Here is a 19805-nt window from a genome sequence, read left to right as displayed (position 1 = left end):
AGGCAACAATGTAATGTTGATTTTTGGGTGTGTCATCCATGTAAATGGAACGCAGCTGCAAGCAATTGTGGAGAAGAAGGATTTTAATACTGGGTCGGGTTGGGTTTTGGGGGGTGTTTGGTCTGGGCCTTTTTGGACACCAGACAATGACCAAAAAAAATAAAATAAAATAACACAAGTGTACAAAAAAAATAATAATAAGCGGCTAAAATGAAATTTACACAAAAATAAGGGGCGAGAAACAATAAAAAATAAGTGAGAATTGATTTCATCCAAGTGATTTCAGTTAAATGAGAAAAAAAAAAAAAAGGAGGAGAAGAAGCTTCCTTTTGGAAAAGACACTGAGCAGTAGGAACTTGTTCTCTTCCACAGATTTCTCGATATGCCTGTAAGTCGATCTAATTGGGAACCAGATCGAGTTGAACGACGTCGTTTTCCTTTAGGGTTTACTGTTCTCACTTTTCAGTCTTCGTCTTTCTTATTCATTTATTTGGGATCGGAACGTTGTGGTCGTTGTGGATTGTGATTTGCGATAATGGTGCAGGTAAGGACGTTGGTAGAGGTGGAGCCGCCAAGCCCACTGAGGTACCTGATCGGAGCCGCCGTGATGATGATCGGAGTTGTGCTTCCGGTGGGTTACATGATGTTCCGAAACAAGCGCGTACCTTCCTCTTCTTCATATTCCAAACAGACGTAGGTGTGCTTTTCTTTTTCTTTTTTTTTCTTTTTTCTTCTTTTAGTTTCAATTTTTTGTACCGAAATTTCTATTTGCTTACTTGGATCTGGAAATGATTCGTTACATTCATAAATCACGTAACTAAATTGCTTAAAATGCCGGTGGCTACTCAGAAGATCAAGTAGACGCTGAATTTCTTTTACTTTCTTTGTATTTTTATTTCCTTATTTCTTGTTATTTTATTTTTTGTTTTGTGTGAATGCTTAATCAAATGGTAGTGGTAGTAGATTGAAATATAGGGATACTGAGAGATAATGAGATCTTGATGTGCCGTGCGTTCTTGCTGTTTCAGGAGCAAGGTTTTGATATAGAGAGGTATGATATTGGTGACATTGATGATGATGATGGTTGTGATGATAATGATATGAGAGCTCTTTGATCTAGCTTAGTGGATTTGTATTTGTTGGATATGCTTGGAGGAGGTGATTGATTATTTACTATTAGATTAGAAGATTTTTAGCAAATTTAACCATCACTACTATTGCTTCAAATGTAAATCAGTAAATGCATTTAGTTACCAACTTACCATATCTCAAGTGGTTGTTTTCCGCGTACTATGAACTCATCTATCGGCAGTTCAGCACTGTTTAAATTCATATTTTTACATTTTGTGTACCATGGTTGGCATAGATTTTTTTGGACATGATTTCTGTATTTTCTTTTCACAAAATAGTAAGAATAAAGACACAAGCTCTTGCTGGTTTGATAGTTGATCATTTGAGGTTCTTTCACAGTGAAGGATTGTGGATTTATCATTATTAGGCAATGGAACTTGCCTCTGGAAGTTATCTTTTAAATTTAGGAAATGGGAACTTTTTTATCCAATCCTTGGGATCTTGGAGGGAAAGAAGGGAAGGGAATGGCTTCTTTATAAGTAAAGCCAAGTCTGTTTACTGTTAAGATTCCTTTTTTTCCTCTCCCTCTTTCTCTCCGGATTCCCAATTCACAAGTACACCCTTAGGTTATCAGAAGTTCAGAACCATGGTTCATGAGGGTAGCTGGGTGAATGGTTATTCTGTGCAACCGTGAGAATGGGAAATGTTAGTAACATAACATCTCTGCTCTAATAAAGCTGGAAACTTGTCTTATTTAATGGTATAGTGTCTTTGCAATATATAAGTAAGTTCTGGAGCATGTTTTACCAGTGTTATGCATTAAAACATGTAAACTGGGCAAAATCGTTTCCTTGGCAAACTGGACTGCTTGCAATGAGTTTCAATGTGGATACACATCAAGGAGTTGTTGAAGAGCTAATGAAATATGAAAGCTATCTCTTGGCTGTAGAGGATTGGCTGGTAAATTATTGCATTTTCATGAAGTATTTAGGTGGATTTTACTTCATTTATTTTATAAACTGACATATGAGTATTATATTGTGATAAAATCTACATTTTTATTTGAAATGTCGCTGTATAAATGGACGGAGCACGTGCACATCAACTCGTGATATATCTTAATACTCCATTAGTGTGCAATAAGATTTTGGAGGCAGGTAAGGAGGAATATTTGCATGCTTAGCGCATGTTCTAAGAATATTTACAACAATTTCATTTGTTGTCATTTATAGTTCGTAAAAGTTATGGTTAAAAGTAAAGATTGTCTGTCCAATGTTGCTGAAAACATCGCATGCACATAACAATTTGAGGACATTTGTAATGATGAATAGAACTGATTTAAATGGTTTAAACATTATTAGAATTAAAACATTATCATTACAGGTTATTATGTTTTAGTTTAATTTTGATTCATTAATAATAATTTTTGCACAATCATCCAATCAGAATTATGTGTTAGATCTTGTATAATTTATGTATAAGACATGATTAATTGTTTATCTTTTTTTATTAGTATTTGACTAGGTTCAATTTAGATAAATAACTTAAATAAGTTCTAAAATATAAGGACTTTTATTAATAGCAGCTTATAAATAAGTTATTTTGTATTTGGATTTTTAGTTATAAGTACTTGTTTTAAAGTTGTAGCATTTGGATAAATGACTGAAAATTTTGTTTAAACAAGTGAATGGAGATATTAAAATGGTGAGTTTTATGGTACCTTTGTTATAGTGCCTAAATTGCCTAACTTTCCTTTTAAAGTAAAAAATAAAATGTTTAAATAAAGAGTAAATTATGTAAAATTTATTAAATATTATTTATTTACCTTTTTTAGTAACTTAAGTAGAAAGTGATAGGCACTATAGCATTCACCTATTAAAATAAGGATAAGTACTGTTTTGGTCCCTAAGGTAAAGGGTCAAAATCAAAATCGTCCTTAATCTTATTTTTTATTTAAAATCCTCCCCCTCGACCTTGTGTCGTCGTGCATTGCCTGCCCCCTCGCCCTTGCTTCACTGTGCCTCGCCTCGTTCGTCGTCGCCGTCGGAGAGGTGGTGGTAGTGGTGGTGGTTGTATTCCTCGTGTTTCCAGTATCACTGTTGCGCCTTCCTTTCCCTTCCCTCCTTACTCTCCGCTATCCAGATTCACTGCCACAACTACCACGTAGCTCTACCGTCACTGCCATCACAAGTAAGTTAAGATTCAAGTTTCTAATTTCTGTTCTTATTCATCACAATCCCTAATTTTCAAATTCATCACAAACCCTGCAGTGGTTTCCATCGAGGCTGAAGGAGGTCGCCACCGAGCTGCTCCCCTCCTTACGTCGTTGCTGCCACTGCAACCACCTTTTCTAATCTTTGTTCTTGGTTTTAGATTGTTGTTGTTTTTTTTCATTTTCTGTTTTTTTAATAAATTTGAATCTTCTGTTGTTGTTGGATTGAAAAAATAATTTTTGTTCTTGTTTTGTTCTATTGTTTCTGGATTGCTTTTGAATGTTGTTTTTTTCATTCTTTTTGTTTTTTTTTTTAATTTAAATATGTTGTTGTTGTTGTTGGATTTGAAGAATTTAATGATAATTTTTGTTCATCACAATCTTGAATTTTGTTAATTGTATTTAAGCATTTGTATTAAATTTTGTTAATGGAAGTAGAAGGATTTGTAGTTTTGAATTTTGTTAATGGAAGTGAACTAGTGGAAAAAGGGCATTTTTGTCATCTAGAAAAAAATTTATTAAAAAGGACGATTTTAACAGCAAATGAAACGTTGGGGACGATTTTAAATCTAAAACAACGTTGGGGACGAATTTGATTTTGATCCTAAACTTTATGAACCAAAACAATACTTATCCCTTTATTAGGCAATTGATTCTTTATTTGTTCTCTTATTAGTTCCATTTTTCTAGCGCTTTCGGTTCTTCCCTAGAATTCCCTTCACCTTTGTTGGGATCAAGAACTTGTTGTAACAACTATCAAAATTATGTGAAAAAATAAAAATGAAACAGATTTTATATTACACACAATATTAAATATAAATTTAATAATAAAAATAGAATATTAGAATGATAAAAAAAAATCTGGAAATGACATATGTAACAACTGGTTCAGATGGAACATTGTGTGAAAAAGGTGGTAGAGGAATCGTACTTCCAACAGATGAAACAGAAAATATTTTTCACAAAACCAAAAGTAGCACAATGGTCTTTTTTATTTTAAAGTCAATTTTTTAATGGGAGTGATAAAATAACTTTTGAGAAGGAGAGAAGTCATATTTTTTATTTTTTCAAAAACTCTGAATTAACTTTTTGAAAAGTTAAAAGTATTTCTTAAAAATGATATCAAACACGTGACCTTTTATAATTCAAAAGAAAAAAAAATTTGCTACTTCTCTCACGAGTTCTAAAAGTCACTTGTGTAATTTAGATATTCTTTTAATATTAATTTGGGTGAATTTTAATGAGTTTGGATAAAGGCATCAGAGAGCGCAATTGCCTTTAAAAAATTAAATATCTTAATAATGGTTCTGGAAATTGAATTGAATCGTTTAGTCAAACTATTCTATTAAAAATCGATAGCCAATCCAATTCAAACCTTAGACAAAACCACCAATTCTTAAATTAGTAATGAACGGTAAAATTATTGGAGAATTGGTGAATCAATCGTAATTAAAATCTGAACCGTTTTTGATTTTTTTTCCAAAAAAAAAAATGGTGTATACACCAAAAGAGCAAGAAGATCGTTAGGAAGTGAAGAACAAAAGAAGAAAAATTAAAAAAAAAGGTAAAACAGTTTGTATATTATATAAATTTTTTTTTGTTTTTTTAATTTTATCTTGTTTACCCGTTAAAACAAAACGATTTTGTTTAGTCTCATATCTAATATGACAAATCAGAATTAACTCAACACTTTGTTTACTGATTTGGTACTAGAAAAAGTTTAAGAAATAATATAGTATCTAGAATTAAATATGAGAAATCAGTATTGTAAATTTTAAATTTGAGAAGATAAAATAATAAAAACTATAAATTTAAGATATTACTTTAAAAATTTAGTCATCTTTTATGATGTGTTATTAGTATAATACAAGGAAGTGAGAAATGATACGTTTGAATTAGTATTTTGCTCTTATAATAGACTAATAGAAATATAAATTAGTCATTTTTTAGGTCCAACAAATTTTTTTTCTTTTTATTAAGATTTTTTCTCGTTTGGGGTAACATTTATTTAATTTATTTTTTTAATCATAGGTCATACCTATATTTAAAATACTAAATAGATAAATTATAATACGTATAATTTTAAAAATATGTTAAAAAAATATTGTGTTTAAAAGGTAAAAATAATTTTAAAATGATTAAAATTTCTAAATTCTTAATAAATCTACTGCAAATTCAAAAAATACAAATCACCAAAAGATTTTAATCAAATGATTATATAGCACACTACTAATATAAAATTTTAGTCGAAAAATTATAATTTAACATATTAATATTGATTAATATAATAAAAATATAATTTAATATAAATATTTGTATTTTTATGTATTTATTTATGATTATATAAACTATTTTATTATAGTTTGATTATTTTGATTGAATTATTATTAAATTAATTAAATTCCAAGACCAATGACTCAATAGCCATGCAAATCATATTAGATTTTCAATGTTAGTGTATAACTTTCTCCCAATACAAAGTGAAAGACGATATTTTAGTAAGACGTTAGGAGGTAAGAAGTATGAGTGTACATAAGTTAGGTGAAATTGCGTTTGTCCTAATTCAAATCTAGCCTTAAATATATACCAGGCCTATTTTTTAGATCCTAACGCGACTTTAGACGCGATGAAATTTATACACATTTGGGTCACAATTATATCGGATAAAAACCGTGTAAAAATCATGCCTTTAATCATAATTTCATGCATCTTTGTATCTAATGCATCCACATCTTTAGTAGCTTTTTATTCTTTATTTCAGTACATAAACTAATGATTCTTGTTATTTTAAGTAATCAATTCATGGTTTAGTGCATATTATCTTGAGTGTGTGAATTTCTTTTGTTATAGGAGATCTTAAAAAAAATCAAGCACAAACAAAAAAGAAAAAAAACAAGCAAGAGCAACAAGCAAGATAAGGATAGAACAAGCTAAACAGAAGAGTTTTGTTCATCACAAAGCCTCCAAAGACAACCAAGCCTCCAAGTATCCTCCATGGCCAGCCCCACATGCGCCTCACGCAGCATCCAAGCACTCTCCTAGGGGGCACTATCATCCCATGCGCTTTACGTACTCCTCTATGCACCTTGTGCAGGCCCCAACCTCACCTCCAGTGGCTGCCCTCCAAGCTTGCGCTTCACGCATGTGTTGGTGTACTTCACGCAACACACCATACACCTCACATGTAGCTTGGTGCGCTTCACACTACTAAACAGAGACCTCCAATTCTTTTTTGTTGGGCTTGCACTTTACTTAAGGCTTCATGCGCCTCATACACTATCATGGGCCACTCCCAGGACTTGTGACTCCTTGCTAAATCTCTCTTAATCTCCAATGTTTTATCTCTCTTAATCTCCAATTCTTTAAAGCACTTGAGTTAATGATTAAAGCTTGAGTACAAGGTCCATGATTTGAAGCATTAATGATAATTATTTACAATTTAACTTAGGATGAAAAATTATTTAAAAAATATTAATTAATTTAGATTTGATTCTGTTTTAATTTTGATTTTTTTTAATCTTAAATTAGGGTTAGTATTTTAAAGGAGAGAGATACTCAGGTGGCTCTCTTCTTCCGTCCATTTTCACAATTCAGAGCTTTTGTTTTTGTACTAAGAGCAACTAATTTCCTTTGTTAATGTTAAAAGATTTGTTTATTATTATAGGCTAATGTTATTACTTTTCTACTTTTGATTAATATATTGATATTTTTTTAAGAATTAAATTTTCGTTCTTCATCACAAGGGTTTGAATCTATTGGAAAATAGTTTAAATCTGAATTGAATTCTATATTCATCTTGAAAAAATTGTTTGTTAGAATTAAACTTGAAAACTCTTCTCTCAATTCTTTAAGTTTTGAACTTGGCTTGATAGGTGACATTAAATCAACTAGGTTTAAGTATTGAGAATTGTGTGGTTTTTGAATCAGTATATGTGTTTCATCTCTTATCATAATTAATTGATCAAGGAATTGACGGTTTGTTAAGTTAAGAGAAATCGGATTACTAAGAAATTGAGATTTTATTAATTAGGATTCGTTGTAAGATATATCTTTGCATAATTAAAGTAGATAGTGAAAAGTATTCTTTCTGAAGTTTTAAGCATGTCCGAAACCTTAATGTTTCTTTATTCGTACTACTTCTTTAACTATTTACAATTTTCCTTCAGTTTACTCTCTGTTGTGTTACAGGATATTTCTAAAATTCTAATTTGTTATTGTGTAATTAGAATAATTGATTAACTCTTGCATGTCCAATCTGTTAATTCTCATCAAAACGATAACCTACTTCCGTAGTATTACTTGATACAATATGATTTACTTGTCGAGTTGTGGTATTGCAAAACTTCGCATTAGTATTTCTTTCCTAGTTTAACAATTATTTTTATTAAAAATAAATAGATTAATTTATAATTAATTTTAAACAATATTGGTTAGAAAACATAAATACAAGACAAAAAGTATTATCTTCTTGAATACTAGTATGAGAGAAGTTCAAAATCTCTAACAATTATTTTATATGACAAAATTTACTTAAAAAATATAATAAATACTAACTAAATTTTAAAATTAAAGCATAATCATAAATTAATACTAATAACATCAAATTTGTAAATCTCATACAAATAATATAAAATATTATATATTAGGAATTAAATTCAAGCCACTTCAAGTCCAGACCAATATGTACAAAAATGCTTCAGATCCGGATAAGTCTTCATACCGGACCGAGCCATGTAAACCCTGCTGAGAAGTGAAAGATGTCAAACAGTTGGTTAATGCTGACTTGTAATATTGTCGGATACCGAACAACCAATAAATGGATTTCAATTTCCATGTCTCCTTTATGACTGTCAGATTACTCACTCCATAAACAACAACAACTTAGATGTGAAGTTTTTAGTTTTCGGAACAGTTAGTGGTTTCAGAAATTCAGAATCCATGGCTGCTATAGTGAAGTATGGGATCATAGGTGTGGGAATGATGGGAAGGGAGCATCTGATGAACTTACACCATCTTCGCGGCGAAGGCGTGGCGGTTGTGGCGGTTGCTGATCCTCATGTTCCGTCGCAGCAACTCTCCCTTGAATTAGCACATTCCTTTAGTTGGCCTCTCAAGGTATCATCAATCATTCTTTTGAATTGTTCATCATTTTTAGGGTTTACAAGTTTAGGTCCCAAAGCATACCAGCTGAGGAATTCTTTTTGATAAACTTGGACACTGGTGATAATATTAATAATAATATCTTTACTTCGAATGGTGAAATTTATTGTATGAAGTTCCGTTTGAAAATTTCTTGCTGCAATTATCTTGAAAAATCAACTCTTCATGAATCTTATTTTGCTGTTTATAAGGTGAATGACATTGAAAGCTGTGAAGGTTTTCTCAGGTCACAAGGAGTTGTTGGAAAGTGAACTGTGTGATGTATTGGTGGTATCCACACCTAACATGACCCATTACAGAATTCTAATGGACATAATCAATTATCCTAAACCCCATCATGTACTTGTAGAAAAGCCACTGTGCACCACTGTCTCTCACTGCAAAGAGGTTTGGTCTTCACTCTATGGATTTGTCTCTGCTAACAGGTCAACTGGGTTATGATTATGAGTAAAGGTTCAATCTGGTCCTAGACCCGAAGATTCAAATTGGTCCTCGAGATATTGAAATAGCAATTTAGTTCTTGAAGTTACACTCCTCTATTCAATTTGATCTTTGCATTGAAGTACTTCACTAACGGTGATTATGTGTCACTTTGTGATACAGAAGGTACAAAGTGACGCCCCTCACATTTAGTAATGCTCATTGACAGAAAGATCAAAGTGAATCACAAAGTGTAACTTTAGGGATCAAATTGATATTTTTAAAATCTTGATGACCAATTCAAACAATTGCGATAATCTTGAAAACCAGAAAGAAGCTTTACTCTTTTAATGTACTTTTACATTAAGGACAGACTAGTAAAAAAAATATTTTGTAGATTGTTATCTTCTTGGTTGGTCTCTCAATCAAAATCGGAGATATCAACTATACTTTTACCGTTGAAGTTAGAATTATTGGTAGCAGAGTTTTGATATAAATTGTAGTAGTATGTAAACCAATGAAGCATGCTACATAAATGTCGTAAACATTTTTCCTTTGGCAAATGAGTAGATGCCATGGTTACGGTGTAATACAACTAGCATTCTCATCTCTCTAAATTCAACACGCAGAATATTTGGATAAATGATGATACATACTCCTAAATTGTCACCCTGGTTTCGAATTGAAGATAGTGAGTGTATTTTATGTTTTCAAGAGACTAAGTACATTTAACTTTTTACCTTGTTTAGAAATTAGGAGGATAATTAGGATGGAGTGTAGGAGGGTATATCATTTCCGTATGTGGTATGATGCATCTTTTGATGATGATTTGAAGCATTAGTTGCAGATGTTAAATAATGCTGTTTATATTTCCTTTGATTATTTGGAAATGCACTAATCTGTTTTCCTATGTCTTTGGATTAGGTTGTTGAAGCTGCTAGAAAGAGACCAGATATATTGGTACAAGTTGGCTTGGAATATAGATACATGCCACCTGTTGCAAAATTGATAGAAATAGTTAAGGAAGGAAGCCTTGGACAGGTCAGAATGGTAGCAATTCGGGAGCACCGTTTCCCTTTCTTGGTGAAGGTTAGTCTTTTAGAACTAAGACTATATGTTTTGGTTTTCATAGCAAGTAAGCTGAAATGCTGATACTGATCATAGGTGAACAATTGGAATCGGTTCAATATTAACTCTGGGGGAACTCTAGTAGAGAAGTGTTGCCACTTCTTCGATTTGATGAGGCTGTTTGTTGGTGCAAATCCTGTTCGTGTGATGGCTTCTGGAGCTATTGATGTTAATCACAAGGATGAAATATATGATGGGAAGGTAGATCTGATGCTGCATTTAGTTACAGTGATACCAAACTTTTAATCACAATATTATTAGTGGCCTATATTATTTACTACTACTGACTTATTATAATATCTAAAATCATTCTTCAATCCAGAAATAGAAACTGCACTAAGCTGGCTTAAGTTCCATGATATATTGAACAAATTAAAGTTTTCAAATGATAGTGAACTAAATGTATAATAGATAACCTTTTTATAGGACTGAGCAAAAGTCTTTCTGAATAATGAATGTAATAATCTGAGAGAATGCTAAATTGAAATATTCTAATCTTATGCACCCATGGCAGGTATGTTAGAGAGACATTAGTGATTAAATATGTGATTAACATGAAGCCTTGATTAAACAGAGTTGAAGTTCCCTGGTGTTTTTTCTTTGTTGGTAAAATACTGCTGACTGGTTTTTTGCTATGTTGAGATATATTTTGTTTTACCAGGTTCAGATTTAAGAACTTAAGTTCTTATTGTCACAGTTCTAACTTCCAACTGAATGATGTGATTGTGTTTTAAAAACTGCAATTAGCATCAGGTTTTTGCTTCATGCAATGTCCTTTTATATTGTAATTACTTGAAAAACATTATTTTGGACAGGTGCCAGATATCATTGACAATGCTTATGTTATTGTCGAATTTGATAATGGTTCTAGAGGAATGCTTGATCTTTGTATGTTTGCTGAAGGAAGTAAAAATGAGCAAGAAATATCTGTTGTTGGTGATGTTGGAAAGGTAAATTACTCTTCCTTTCACCACTTAATGTACTTAATTTATGGTAACCTGCTTAAGACAACAACAAATTTGACTGTTTGAAGCCAATCAATTATGCTGCAGTTTGATCTCTTTCACTGATATAGTTCATTTAAGGCTAGAAAAGAAAGTTTCATCCATTATTCATGTCAAGATGGTTATTAGTATTCTTTGCATCTGAATTCAAAATATTTTTAACAGGGAGAGGCTTATGTTCCTGAAAGTATCGTGCGCTTTGGTACACGTCAAGCAGGGAGAGATGGTGTTCAGACTTTAAAGGCTGAAGATCCCAGAATAAAGTTGGTGGCTTCTCTATCTGTTAACTAGTTCATCATTATCAGTATAAGATTTAAGTTGCTTAAATGAATTTAATGGATCAGTTGGAGTATAGTTCTATAGCTATATACATAGAGGGAGACCCAACAAAGTCTAGGAAGAAATTAAGATTTTTTAATATAATTGAGCTAAACAAAGATATAATTTAAGACAAAGCACTTTAATGTAGTTTGATCCAAGTGGGATATCACTTTGTAATTGTTGCTGATGTATATGATCAAGAGCTATCATCTGTGAATATAATCATTTATTCATGTATTTTGTATGCATCTACAGATATGATGGGTTGCACCATGGGTCCAGCTATCTGGAACACCTTAACTTCTTAACTGCAATAAGGACCAAAGGTGAAAAGGGTCCTGCTGTAGATTTGCAAGATGGATTGATATCTGTTGCAATGGGAGTTGCAGCACAGCTCTCTATAGAATATGGAAGATTTGTTACTATTGAGGAAGTTATGGATGAGATTAAAAATTGATATGTCTACTATCACTACGTAAATAGAAGTACTTGAATACTTTGTGAATATTACATTCCTTCCACCCAGATGCTATGTTTTAGTACTTTGCGAAATTTAGCTCGTAGCTCATGCAATATACTTTCAGGAAAACTGAAATGTTAATTGACTATATATTATTTCAGAAATAGTGGGCTTCTTTGGCCAACAGATATTATTGGATTTTATTTACTCATATAATTGTAGGTTAATTGATTGTGCAATATACTTGATTCAGATCATCCAAATCAATTACCGCTGAAAACTCAGCCGCTAGAGAGAAAAAAGTCCTTTTATTAGTCTGGTACATTTTCTGTTCTCATTACTTTGATAATTTCCGGGATATAGTGTGGCTTCTAATGTAGTAATGTCTATACATGGCTCTTAAATCCGCAAAAATCCGAGTTACTTGGCCTCTCAATTACATATTTACATACGATATTTGACTTTTTAAGATTTCAAAGTTTTAGCATCAATCTAAATCATGAAACTTGCAAATGATCAACTTCGGCTTACTAGTAGTGAAAGCTCGCCTGCAATAAATTCATTCAGTGCAGTTGGATAAATTATTCTTTTTTCCTGCATTCCTTAAAAGGCGCTTTATTTCATTGTTTACATTCATCTCTTGTTCTCACGTGAATCTAAATTCCATGACTTAAAATTACAAGTCTAGTACATACCCCAAAATTACCATAGCACGAGATTTCCCATGAGAAAGAACTTACGAAAGCAACACAAGAAAAAATTTCTGGCATATAACAAACCTTACAATATTGGTCTCCACTACTTTAACACTAATGAGGTTCCGGAGAAAGATGACCTACTGGTTCAAAACTCATCAATATCCAAGTCATAAAAACACCATCAACATATAATGCATTCCAAAAAGTAATGAAGCACCATAAAATAACAAGTGAAATCAACGGTAACGGCGGAGGGAAAGGGTATTGTTTCTCTTCCAGGTTGCCCTGCGGGAAGGACGATTTTTGTGGTAAAGATGTCCCTTGCCACGTAAACCCCTGTTAGACTTCCCAGCAGAGGTGAGGCCGCGAAGTTCCCTGTGTTTATGGACCGGATTGCAGAGCCAATTGATCCTTGGATCATTTCTAATAGCTGCGTGCGCAACATCCACCATAATGATCTCGAAGTATTTGTATGTCGAGTCCTGTAAGCATGAAACAATTGCACTATGTGATGAACAAGACTGGTGTACAATCATGTCTCACTTAAAAAATGTGAGAAATTAACAAACCTCATTCACCCAGTAAGAATTGAGGACCCTGAGGCCACCTAGCTTCCGTCCAGCCCTCTCCTCAGCAACAGACCTCTTGCTTCGCTGAAATTTCAGTTGAGTAACACCCTGGTTCGTGGGCTTGCCATAAACAATACCCTTTGGAACAGGTCTCTTGCGGCCACCCCTTCGCACACGAACACGGTAAACCACATATCCCTGGAATATTACAAAAGACAGTCAAAATTAGATAGTATCGAATGCATAGGCATTGTGCCAGATCTTGACAAAAGCAAATTTTGTAATAAAGAAATTTGCTTGGTCAGATGATTGGCTGCTTAGTTTGCTATAGCTGGCCTCACAAAGAGTCTAATTGTTGCATATATGCAACTCTACAAGAGAGATTGCATATGAATCAAAACACCCGCTTAACCCCCAATCTATTTCAAGATCTCATAAACAATATATATTATTGCAGTAACAAAAAATGTGTCGGATCCTGACAAATGCAAATTCTGTATTAAGGGAAAAAGAATGCCTGGTATTGACCGACTCTGAATTTCACTATAGCTGGTCTCAGGAAGCATCCAATCATTGCACATGAAAAATCCCACAAGGGGGAAATGCATATGCTTCAGGACACCGCATAACCAGCATCTCATCATAATCATGGTAAAATACACAAAGGTCACTCAATCAAACAACTATGTCACTTACTCCTAACTCCTAAACAAGTAAAAATAAGAACGACGAAAGAATTTATCATTCCTATTACTTGGTAATTGATTGTTGGCACACTTCAAGATAAATTCTAGCAAAGAAAAACACAACATAAATAGTGCAATACGCAATAAAACCATCACATAAACGGAAATTGACCTGTTTGGCCTTGTAACCCAAGCGACGAGCCTTGTCGGGGCGGGTTGGCCTAGTGACACGGACAATGGAAGGCTGCTGACGATACTCCCAGCACCTTACCCTCTGCAAGAATCTCATTACATCCGATTGCTTCTTGCGCCAGAGCTCCGAAACATACTTATAAGCACCTATTCAAGTATTCATACCCAACACAACACAACGCAAGATAAATACCAAATCATATAACAACCATTAATTTCTCTCACAGATACAAATAAAATGCTAGGCACACTGCGGTCAAGGAAATCGAAAGCACAAACAAGTGGAACAGACTGTTATCATCTGAAACCGAAATATCTCAAGCTATATGATATACCAATGTCCATCACTATGGAAACAATTTCCATGAAAACTAAACATCAAGCATGCCAATATTAACAATGAGAATAGACTAAAACGTCACGAGGCCATCAATGCGAAATGGTCGTTGAATCGTAAGAACACAACAGCGGAGAGAGAGAGAGAATACCCATGGTGGCGGAGGAACACCCGCAGTCGCAGTGAAGGAAGGTGGTTCTTTAGGGTTTGAAATGTAACTGAGGGTGCTGCTCGAACATTTTATAGACAGGGCCAGCTACAGTGAAGCGAATTCTGAGCCCTTTTATTTATTAATTTTTAATTTAATGTTTTTCCCGTCGCAAGGAAATAAGCCCTAAATGTTTTGTTTATAAATACCTACAATAATTCGATCATTGGATTTTTTTTTCGAATAAATAAATTAATATGTAATTTAGTGAATATTTACTTTTTATCTCCTATTACATCATTTTTTGTACTGTAACCGAAATATGTTATATTTTTTTAAAAAGTATCTCGAATACAAATAAGATATATACTAAATTTTATGTGATTATAAATCTAAAACTCTAAATTCAAAATAATGTACATGATATATGTGTATTCCACTATAAACAAAATATAAGTAGTTGTAGGTATAAAATATAATCTCTTAAAATAAAATTATTTATAGTATAATTTAGATGAATTTAAAAAGTAAGAATTGATATAATTTATTAATATAAAAAATTAAAATTTAAAATTTATCAAAAATAATTTAAAACTTTTGAATTACAAAACTTTTTACTTATAAAATTTAGATGTGCTGTGATTTATTAAATCAAAAAATAATTTAAAATTATAGAGAGTTTTTGAACTTTTTATTTTTAATATTGGGTCAATATTGTTTTTAATATTGGTGTTACCCACCAAAATGAGCTAGCATGCATGATTAACGGTGTTATGGGAGCCGTGATGAAAACATCAGTGCCGTTATGAAGGAAAACGTCACTGACGTATTGAACAAAATATAGCCGACGTTTTATTCTGCATGGACGACACTTGGCAACTTCCTCTCTCTTGCTGCATGTCAATCCAAACGCCAACTCCCTTCTTCCTTCATTCTTTCTTCTTCAGTCGAGTCTCCATCCTCATTCTCATTCCATTTGAAGAATAAAGTTCTGAAAGTTGGATTTTTCTTATCCTATAACAAAAAAAAAAAAGCGCCAGCTAATGATATATAAATAAAGTTAGTATTTTATACGTTTTATTAGTAGTTAGTTAAAGTTAATCTTATGTTTTTGAACTAAATATTCCAAAAACAAACAGTATATAATTTTTTAAATTAATTTTTTGTTAAGTAGATAAATAAATTAATTGTTAGTGCCGAATAGTTTAAAAATATATTTTTTTCGTTGTAGTTATAATAGTAGTATTAGTTGTTAGTGTTAATAAATTTCTGTTAGTGTATAGTATTAATAAATTGTGTTAGTATAAATTTTACTTTTAGTTTAATTAATTTAAAAAAAAACAGAAATTTTATTAATTTTAGTTTCATTTTATATATTTTTTTAAAAAACAGCCCGTTTTAGCAATTTTAGTCTTTTTTTTTGAAAATTCACTTTTTTAATAACTTTAGTTATATTTTAAATAATTTATTAAAAAACATAATTATTTAGCAATTTTAGTTTTGTTTAAAATAATTGATTTTAAAACAGAATTATTTATTTAATTAGGAAATAATTTTTTAGCCTTGATTATTATTTAATAAATATGGTTCTTTTTAGAATTTTTTATATAAAATGTTAGATGTTTTAGTTTTTATTAATTTGAATTTCTAGTTAATTTATATGTGTACTGCGTTTAGAAATTAATAATAAAACCGAATTCTTATTAATTATTAATATATATACCGTTAGGCTTTTTTATTTTAATTATTGTTATTAAATTTTATCTATGTTTACTAATTTTAGGCTTTTTTGCAATATATATTTTAAAAAAATAGAAACAAATTTAGATCGGATAATTATTAATATTTAGGATATGTGTTTAGTAAATAGATTAAGAGTTATTATTATTAATGTTTTCAGTAAAAAAGGAAAAAGAAAAATATAAGCAACGGTCGTATATATTTTTTTTACTGTAGAGTTAAAGATAAAAATGTGAAAACGTGACATCACACGTGCTGACGAGCATATATCAAAATATCTTCAACATCCTGTATATGTAAGTAATTTTTATGTTTAATGTGTGCTTAATAATTAATAATTCAATTAATGATTATAAATTATTTGGATTTTTAGTAATTATTAATTATATTTATTACTAAACCGAGTATTAATTTAGTAATAGTAATTATTGACTAGTTCTGGTTATTGACTGTTAGTTATTACTTTTGTTTTCAGGGTTTAAGAAATTTGTACACGAGACAATTACACCAAATAGACTCATATGATGCTAGGTAGAAGAACAACTAAGAGAGAGTGGGTTCTATCATATATCTTAGATTGGGAGGATCATGACTCACGGTCCAACTATAGACGCAGTGGTTGAAAGGTGGCGGCCTGAGACGCACACGTTTCATCTTCCACATGGCGAGTGCATGATTACCTTGGAGGACGTCGCCATGATTTTTGGATTCCGAACTCACGGCTTGCCAGTTACTGGATCAACTAACCACAACACAAGTGGATTAGAGAATAGGTGCATGACCCAATTTGGTAGTGCTCCTGGCCCGAACAACCACAAAGGAAGCGGAATCAAGCTAGCATGGTTCTGCACCCTAAAGTGGCGCCAACATTTGACTGACCCAGTAAGTAAGAAAATTTATGTAAAATTTCACATAATGTGTCTATTTGGAATGACGTTATTTAGTGACAAGTCTGAAATCCCTATGCACTGGAAGTATTTGCCGTTACTTCGTGAGTTTTCTTAGATTCATAAGTTTAGTTGGGGTTCACCTTGCCTTGCACAAATGTATCGATCTTTATGTTGGGCATCTAGGTATGATTGTAAGGACATGGATGGTGCTCTGCTGTTGCTCCTTGTATGGGCATGGATATGAATGCCGTCAATAGGACCACTACCGATGGATACTAGCTTTCCACTCACTCACAGATATAATTTAGATAAGATACGGATTTAGTGATTTTTACTGTAGTAACTAATATTATGAATAATTTATGATTTAATTTGATGATATTGTGATTGATGGTTGAAATGATTTATGAATTGAAGGAATCATTAAAGGTGGTTAAGTCCACTTTTAGGGGAGGTTATGTCCGAATTTTTATAAAAATACGGGTTGTTGCAATATGTCAGGTGCAATGATTATCAATCAGCTATGGAGCAGTATAAAAATTGGACAACTGCGGAGGTCAGGAGCAGGTTGGACGATCTTTCTCTGGACTAGGTACGTGTTTCATCATTTATGCTTTTTCTTATGCTAAATTAAATTGATGATTGCGCATTTATAACTTTGAGATTTGATATGTTTTTACAGTTTGTGTGGGACGCATACGGTCCCAACCGGATTGCGTCGCATGTTATTCCATTTGAGATCAACGATGGTGCAGATCTCTAAAGTGCGACTGTGCCTTTAATATACTTTGAGGCTATGGAGTAGCATCCCACTGATAGGATCAGAAGACAGTTTGGCTTTCATCAAGACCCGCCAGTCGGACCTATGAAACTCGGCGCGTCCCATAACATAGTGCTGACAGGTCCAAAAAACAAGAACAAGGGTATGGAACACGAAGAATGGATCTCACAATGGTTAAATAGTCCTGCATCCATATTGACCGGTGCATATGTCGACCACTACCAACCATCTGACAAGTACATGGACTGGTATGTTCGTAATTCGGTGATCACCTGTGTTTCTCCGAGCATGCCAATGAAGACCAACAATCAGAGCAAGTGCAATCACATCAACAAGAGTAACTACCTCAACAACAACACCCACCTCAGCAAGAACAACAACCATATTCACAACCATATACATACCCACCATATCCATGCCTACCACATCCACAACCATATGCATACCCACCACAAATTTCATACCCATCATATGCAGAAGAATATCAACAACCTTTCACTCAGCCTGTTATATCATATCCACCATACTCATAGGAATATGCACAACCTTCCACTCAGCCTACCATACAACCATATACATAGCCCTCTACCATGTGTGAGGAATACATACCGAACCAGGCCCTGCACTTTTCGTTGACACAAATACCAGGGACATCGGTGCATGATGAGGATCAATATAAGCACATTATTGATTGGGTTCAAGGTAGTGGGCAAATAATTTATTCTCTACCCAGGACATTGTACAGGTGTCGGTGCTTGAAGTTGTTCCTGATTGATTATCTTTGGATGGGAGGTGGTGGACGAAATTGTGATTCATATGTTTATGTATTTTGTAAAATTCATTGCTCTTTCTTTCCCTGGCAATGGCGCCAAAAAAACCTGGTGCCAATACCATGGTTCACAACTTCGCACAACTAACCAGCAAGTACACTGGGTCGTCCAAGTAATACCTTACGTGAGTAAGGGTCGATCCCACGGAGATTGTTAGTATGAAGCAAGCTATGGTCATCTTGTAAATCCCAGTCAGGTAGAGTCAAATGTAATTGGATTAGATATTTAAAAGATAAATAAAATAAAGGGATAGAAATACTTATGTAAATGAATCCTACTCGGAATACCACAGACAAGGTTAGACCTTCCGGATTCCCATGAATGCCGCCATCAATTCTAGCTTATACCACGAAGATTCTGATTAAGGAATCCAAGAGATATGCGCCCGGCCTAAGGTAGAACGGAAGTGGTTGTCAATCACGTGCGTTCATAGGTGAGAATGATGATGAGTGTCACAAATCATCACATTCATCAAGTTGAAGTGCAACGAATATCTTAGAATAGAAATAAAGAGAATTGAATAGAAACAGTAGTAATTGCATTAAAACTTGAGGTACAGCAGAGCTCCACACCCTTAATCTATGGTGTGTAGAAACTCCACCATTGAAAATACATAAGTGGTAAAGGTTCAGGCATGGCCGAGAGGCCAGCCCTCTAAATGATCAAAAGACCGAATGGCCAAAAGATGTCTAATACAATAGTAAATCATCCTATTTATACTAGACTAGCTACTAGGGTTTACATGAGTAAGTAATTGATGCATAAATCCACTTCTGGGGCCCACTTGGTGTGTGTTTGGGCTGAGCTTGATCTATCCACGAGCTGAGGCTTCTTTTGGAGTTGAACGCCAAGTTGTAACGTGTTTTGGGCGTTCAATTCCGGGTCGTGACGTGTTTCTGGCGTTTTACTCCAGACAATAACATGGAACTGGCGTTGAGCGCCCGTTTATGTCGTCAATTCCCGAATAAAGTATGGACTATTATATATTGCTGGAAAGCTCTAGATGTCTACTTTTTAACGCCATTGAGAGCGCACCATTTGGAGTTCTGTAGCTCCAGAAAATCCATTTTGAGTGTAGGGAGGTCAGATTCCGACAGCATCAGCAGTCCTTTGTCAGCCTCCTTCCAAAGTTTTGCTCAAGTCCCTCAATTTCAGCCA

The 19805-nt window shown here is 33.2% G+C and overlaps 3 protein-coding genes across 4 annotated transcripts; 2 read left to right on the top strand and 1 right to left on the bottom strand.

Annotated features, from left to right (window-relative positions):
• The first annotated feature begins 244 nt into the window (after window positions 1-244).
• On the top strand, window positions 245-1377 carry LOC107486120 (uncharacterized). Of its 2 annotated transcripts, none has more exons than XM_016106679.3 (3): window positions 245-388; window positions 545-697; window positions 1029-1377. In XM_016106679.3, exons 1-2 carry the CDS (start codon window positions 383-385, stop codon window positions 695-697), a joined length of 159 nt encoding a protein of 52 aa, XP_015962165.1. In that variant the 5' UTR covers window positions 245-382; the 3' UTR covers window positions 1029-1377. The 2 variants fall into 2 exon arrangements, with proteins under 2 accessions (XP_015962165.1, XP_015962160.1); XM_016106674.3 differs by having other exon boundaries at window positions 545-693; window positions 1029-1354.
• Window positions 1378-8036: 6659 nt separating this feature from the next.
• On the top strand, window positions 8037-12004 carry LOC107486135 (uncharacterized). Its single transcript, XM_016106688.3, has 7 exons — window positions 8037-8398; window positions 8660-8830; window positions 9788-9952; window positions 10028-10192; window positions 10807-10941; window positions 11161-11258; window positions 11572-12004. Exons 1-7 carry the CDS (start codon window positions 8222-8224, stop codon window positions 11771-11773), a joined length of 1113 nt encoding a protein of 370 aa, XP_015962174.1. The 5' UTR covers window positions 8037-8221; the 3' UTR covers window positions 11774-12004.
• A 508-nt stretch (window positions 12005-12512) lies between these two features.
• Window positions 12513-14564, bottom strand: LOC107486151 (60S ribosomal protein L15-1). The gene is made up of 4 exons (XM_021140162.2): window positions 14410-14564; window positions 13902-14068; window positions 13044-13241; window positions 12513-12956 (listed from the first exon to the last, which is right to left on the bottom strand). The coding sequence occupies exons 1-4, from the start codon at window positions 14411-14413 to the stop codon at window positions 12711-12713; spliced, it is 615 nt and encodes a 204-aa protein (XP_020995821.1). The 5' UTR covers window positions 14414-14564; the 3' UTR covers window positions 12513-12710.
• Between the last annotated feature and the right edge of the window lie 5241 nt (window positions 14565-19805).

The sequence above is a fragment of the Arachis duranensis genome, chromosome 1 (assembly GCF_000817695.3).
Source record: "Arachis duranensis cultivar V14167 chromosome 1, aradu.V14167.gnm2.J7QH, whole genome shotgun sequence".
Lineage (NCBI taxonomy): Eukaryota > Viridiplantae > Streptophyta > Magnoliopsida > Fabales > Fabaceae > Arachis > Arachis duranensis.
Note: the sequence above shows the minus strand (reverse complement) of the source record. Positions and strands in the feature narration are given on the sequence as shown.

What these genes read in the sequence shown, in the direction of transcription:
- LOC107486135 (XM_016106688.3), top strand. Translation starts at nt 8,222, where the DNA reads ATGGCTGCTATAGTGAAGTATGGGATCATAGGTGTGGGAATGATGGGA. An exon ending in ATGAAATATATGATGGGAAG is followed by an intron (nt 10,193 to 10,806) that starts GTAGATCTGATG and finishes TATTTTGGACAG; the next exon opens with GTGCCAGATATCATTGACAA. An exon ending in GCTGAAGATCCCAGAATAAA is followed by an intron (nt 11,259 to 11,571) that starts GTTGGTGGCTTC and finishes ATGCATCTACAG; the next exon opens with ATATGATGGGTTGCACCATG.
- LOC107486151 (XM_021140162.2), bottom strand. An exon ending in TGGGTTACAAGGCCAAACAG is followed by an intron (nt 13,242 to 13,901) that starts GTCAATTTCCGT and finishes GTAATATTCCAG; the next exon opens with GGATATGTGGTTTACCGTGT. An exon ending in ATTCTTACTGGGTGAATGAG is followed by an intron (nt 12,957 to 13,043) that starts GTTTGTTAATTT and finishes TCATGCTTACAG; the next exon opens with GACTCGACATACAAATACTT.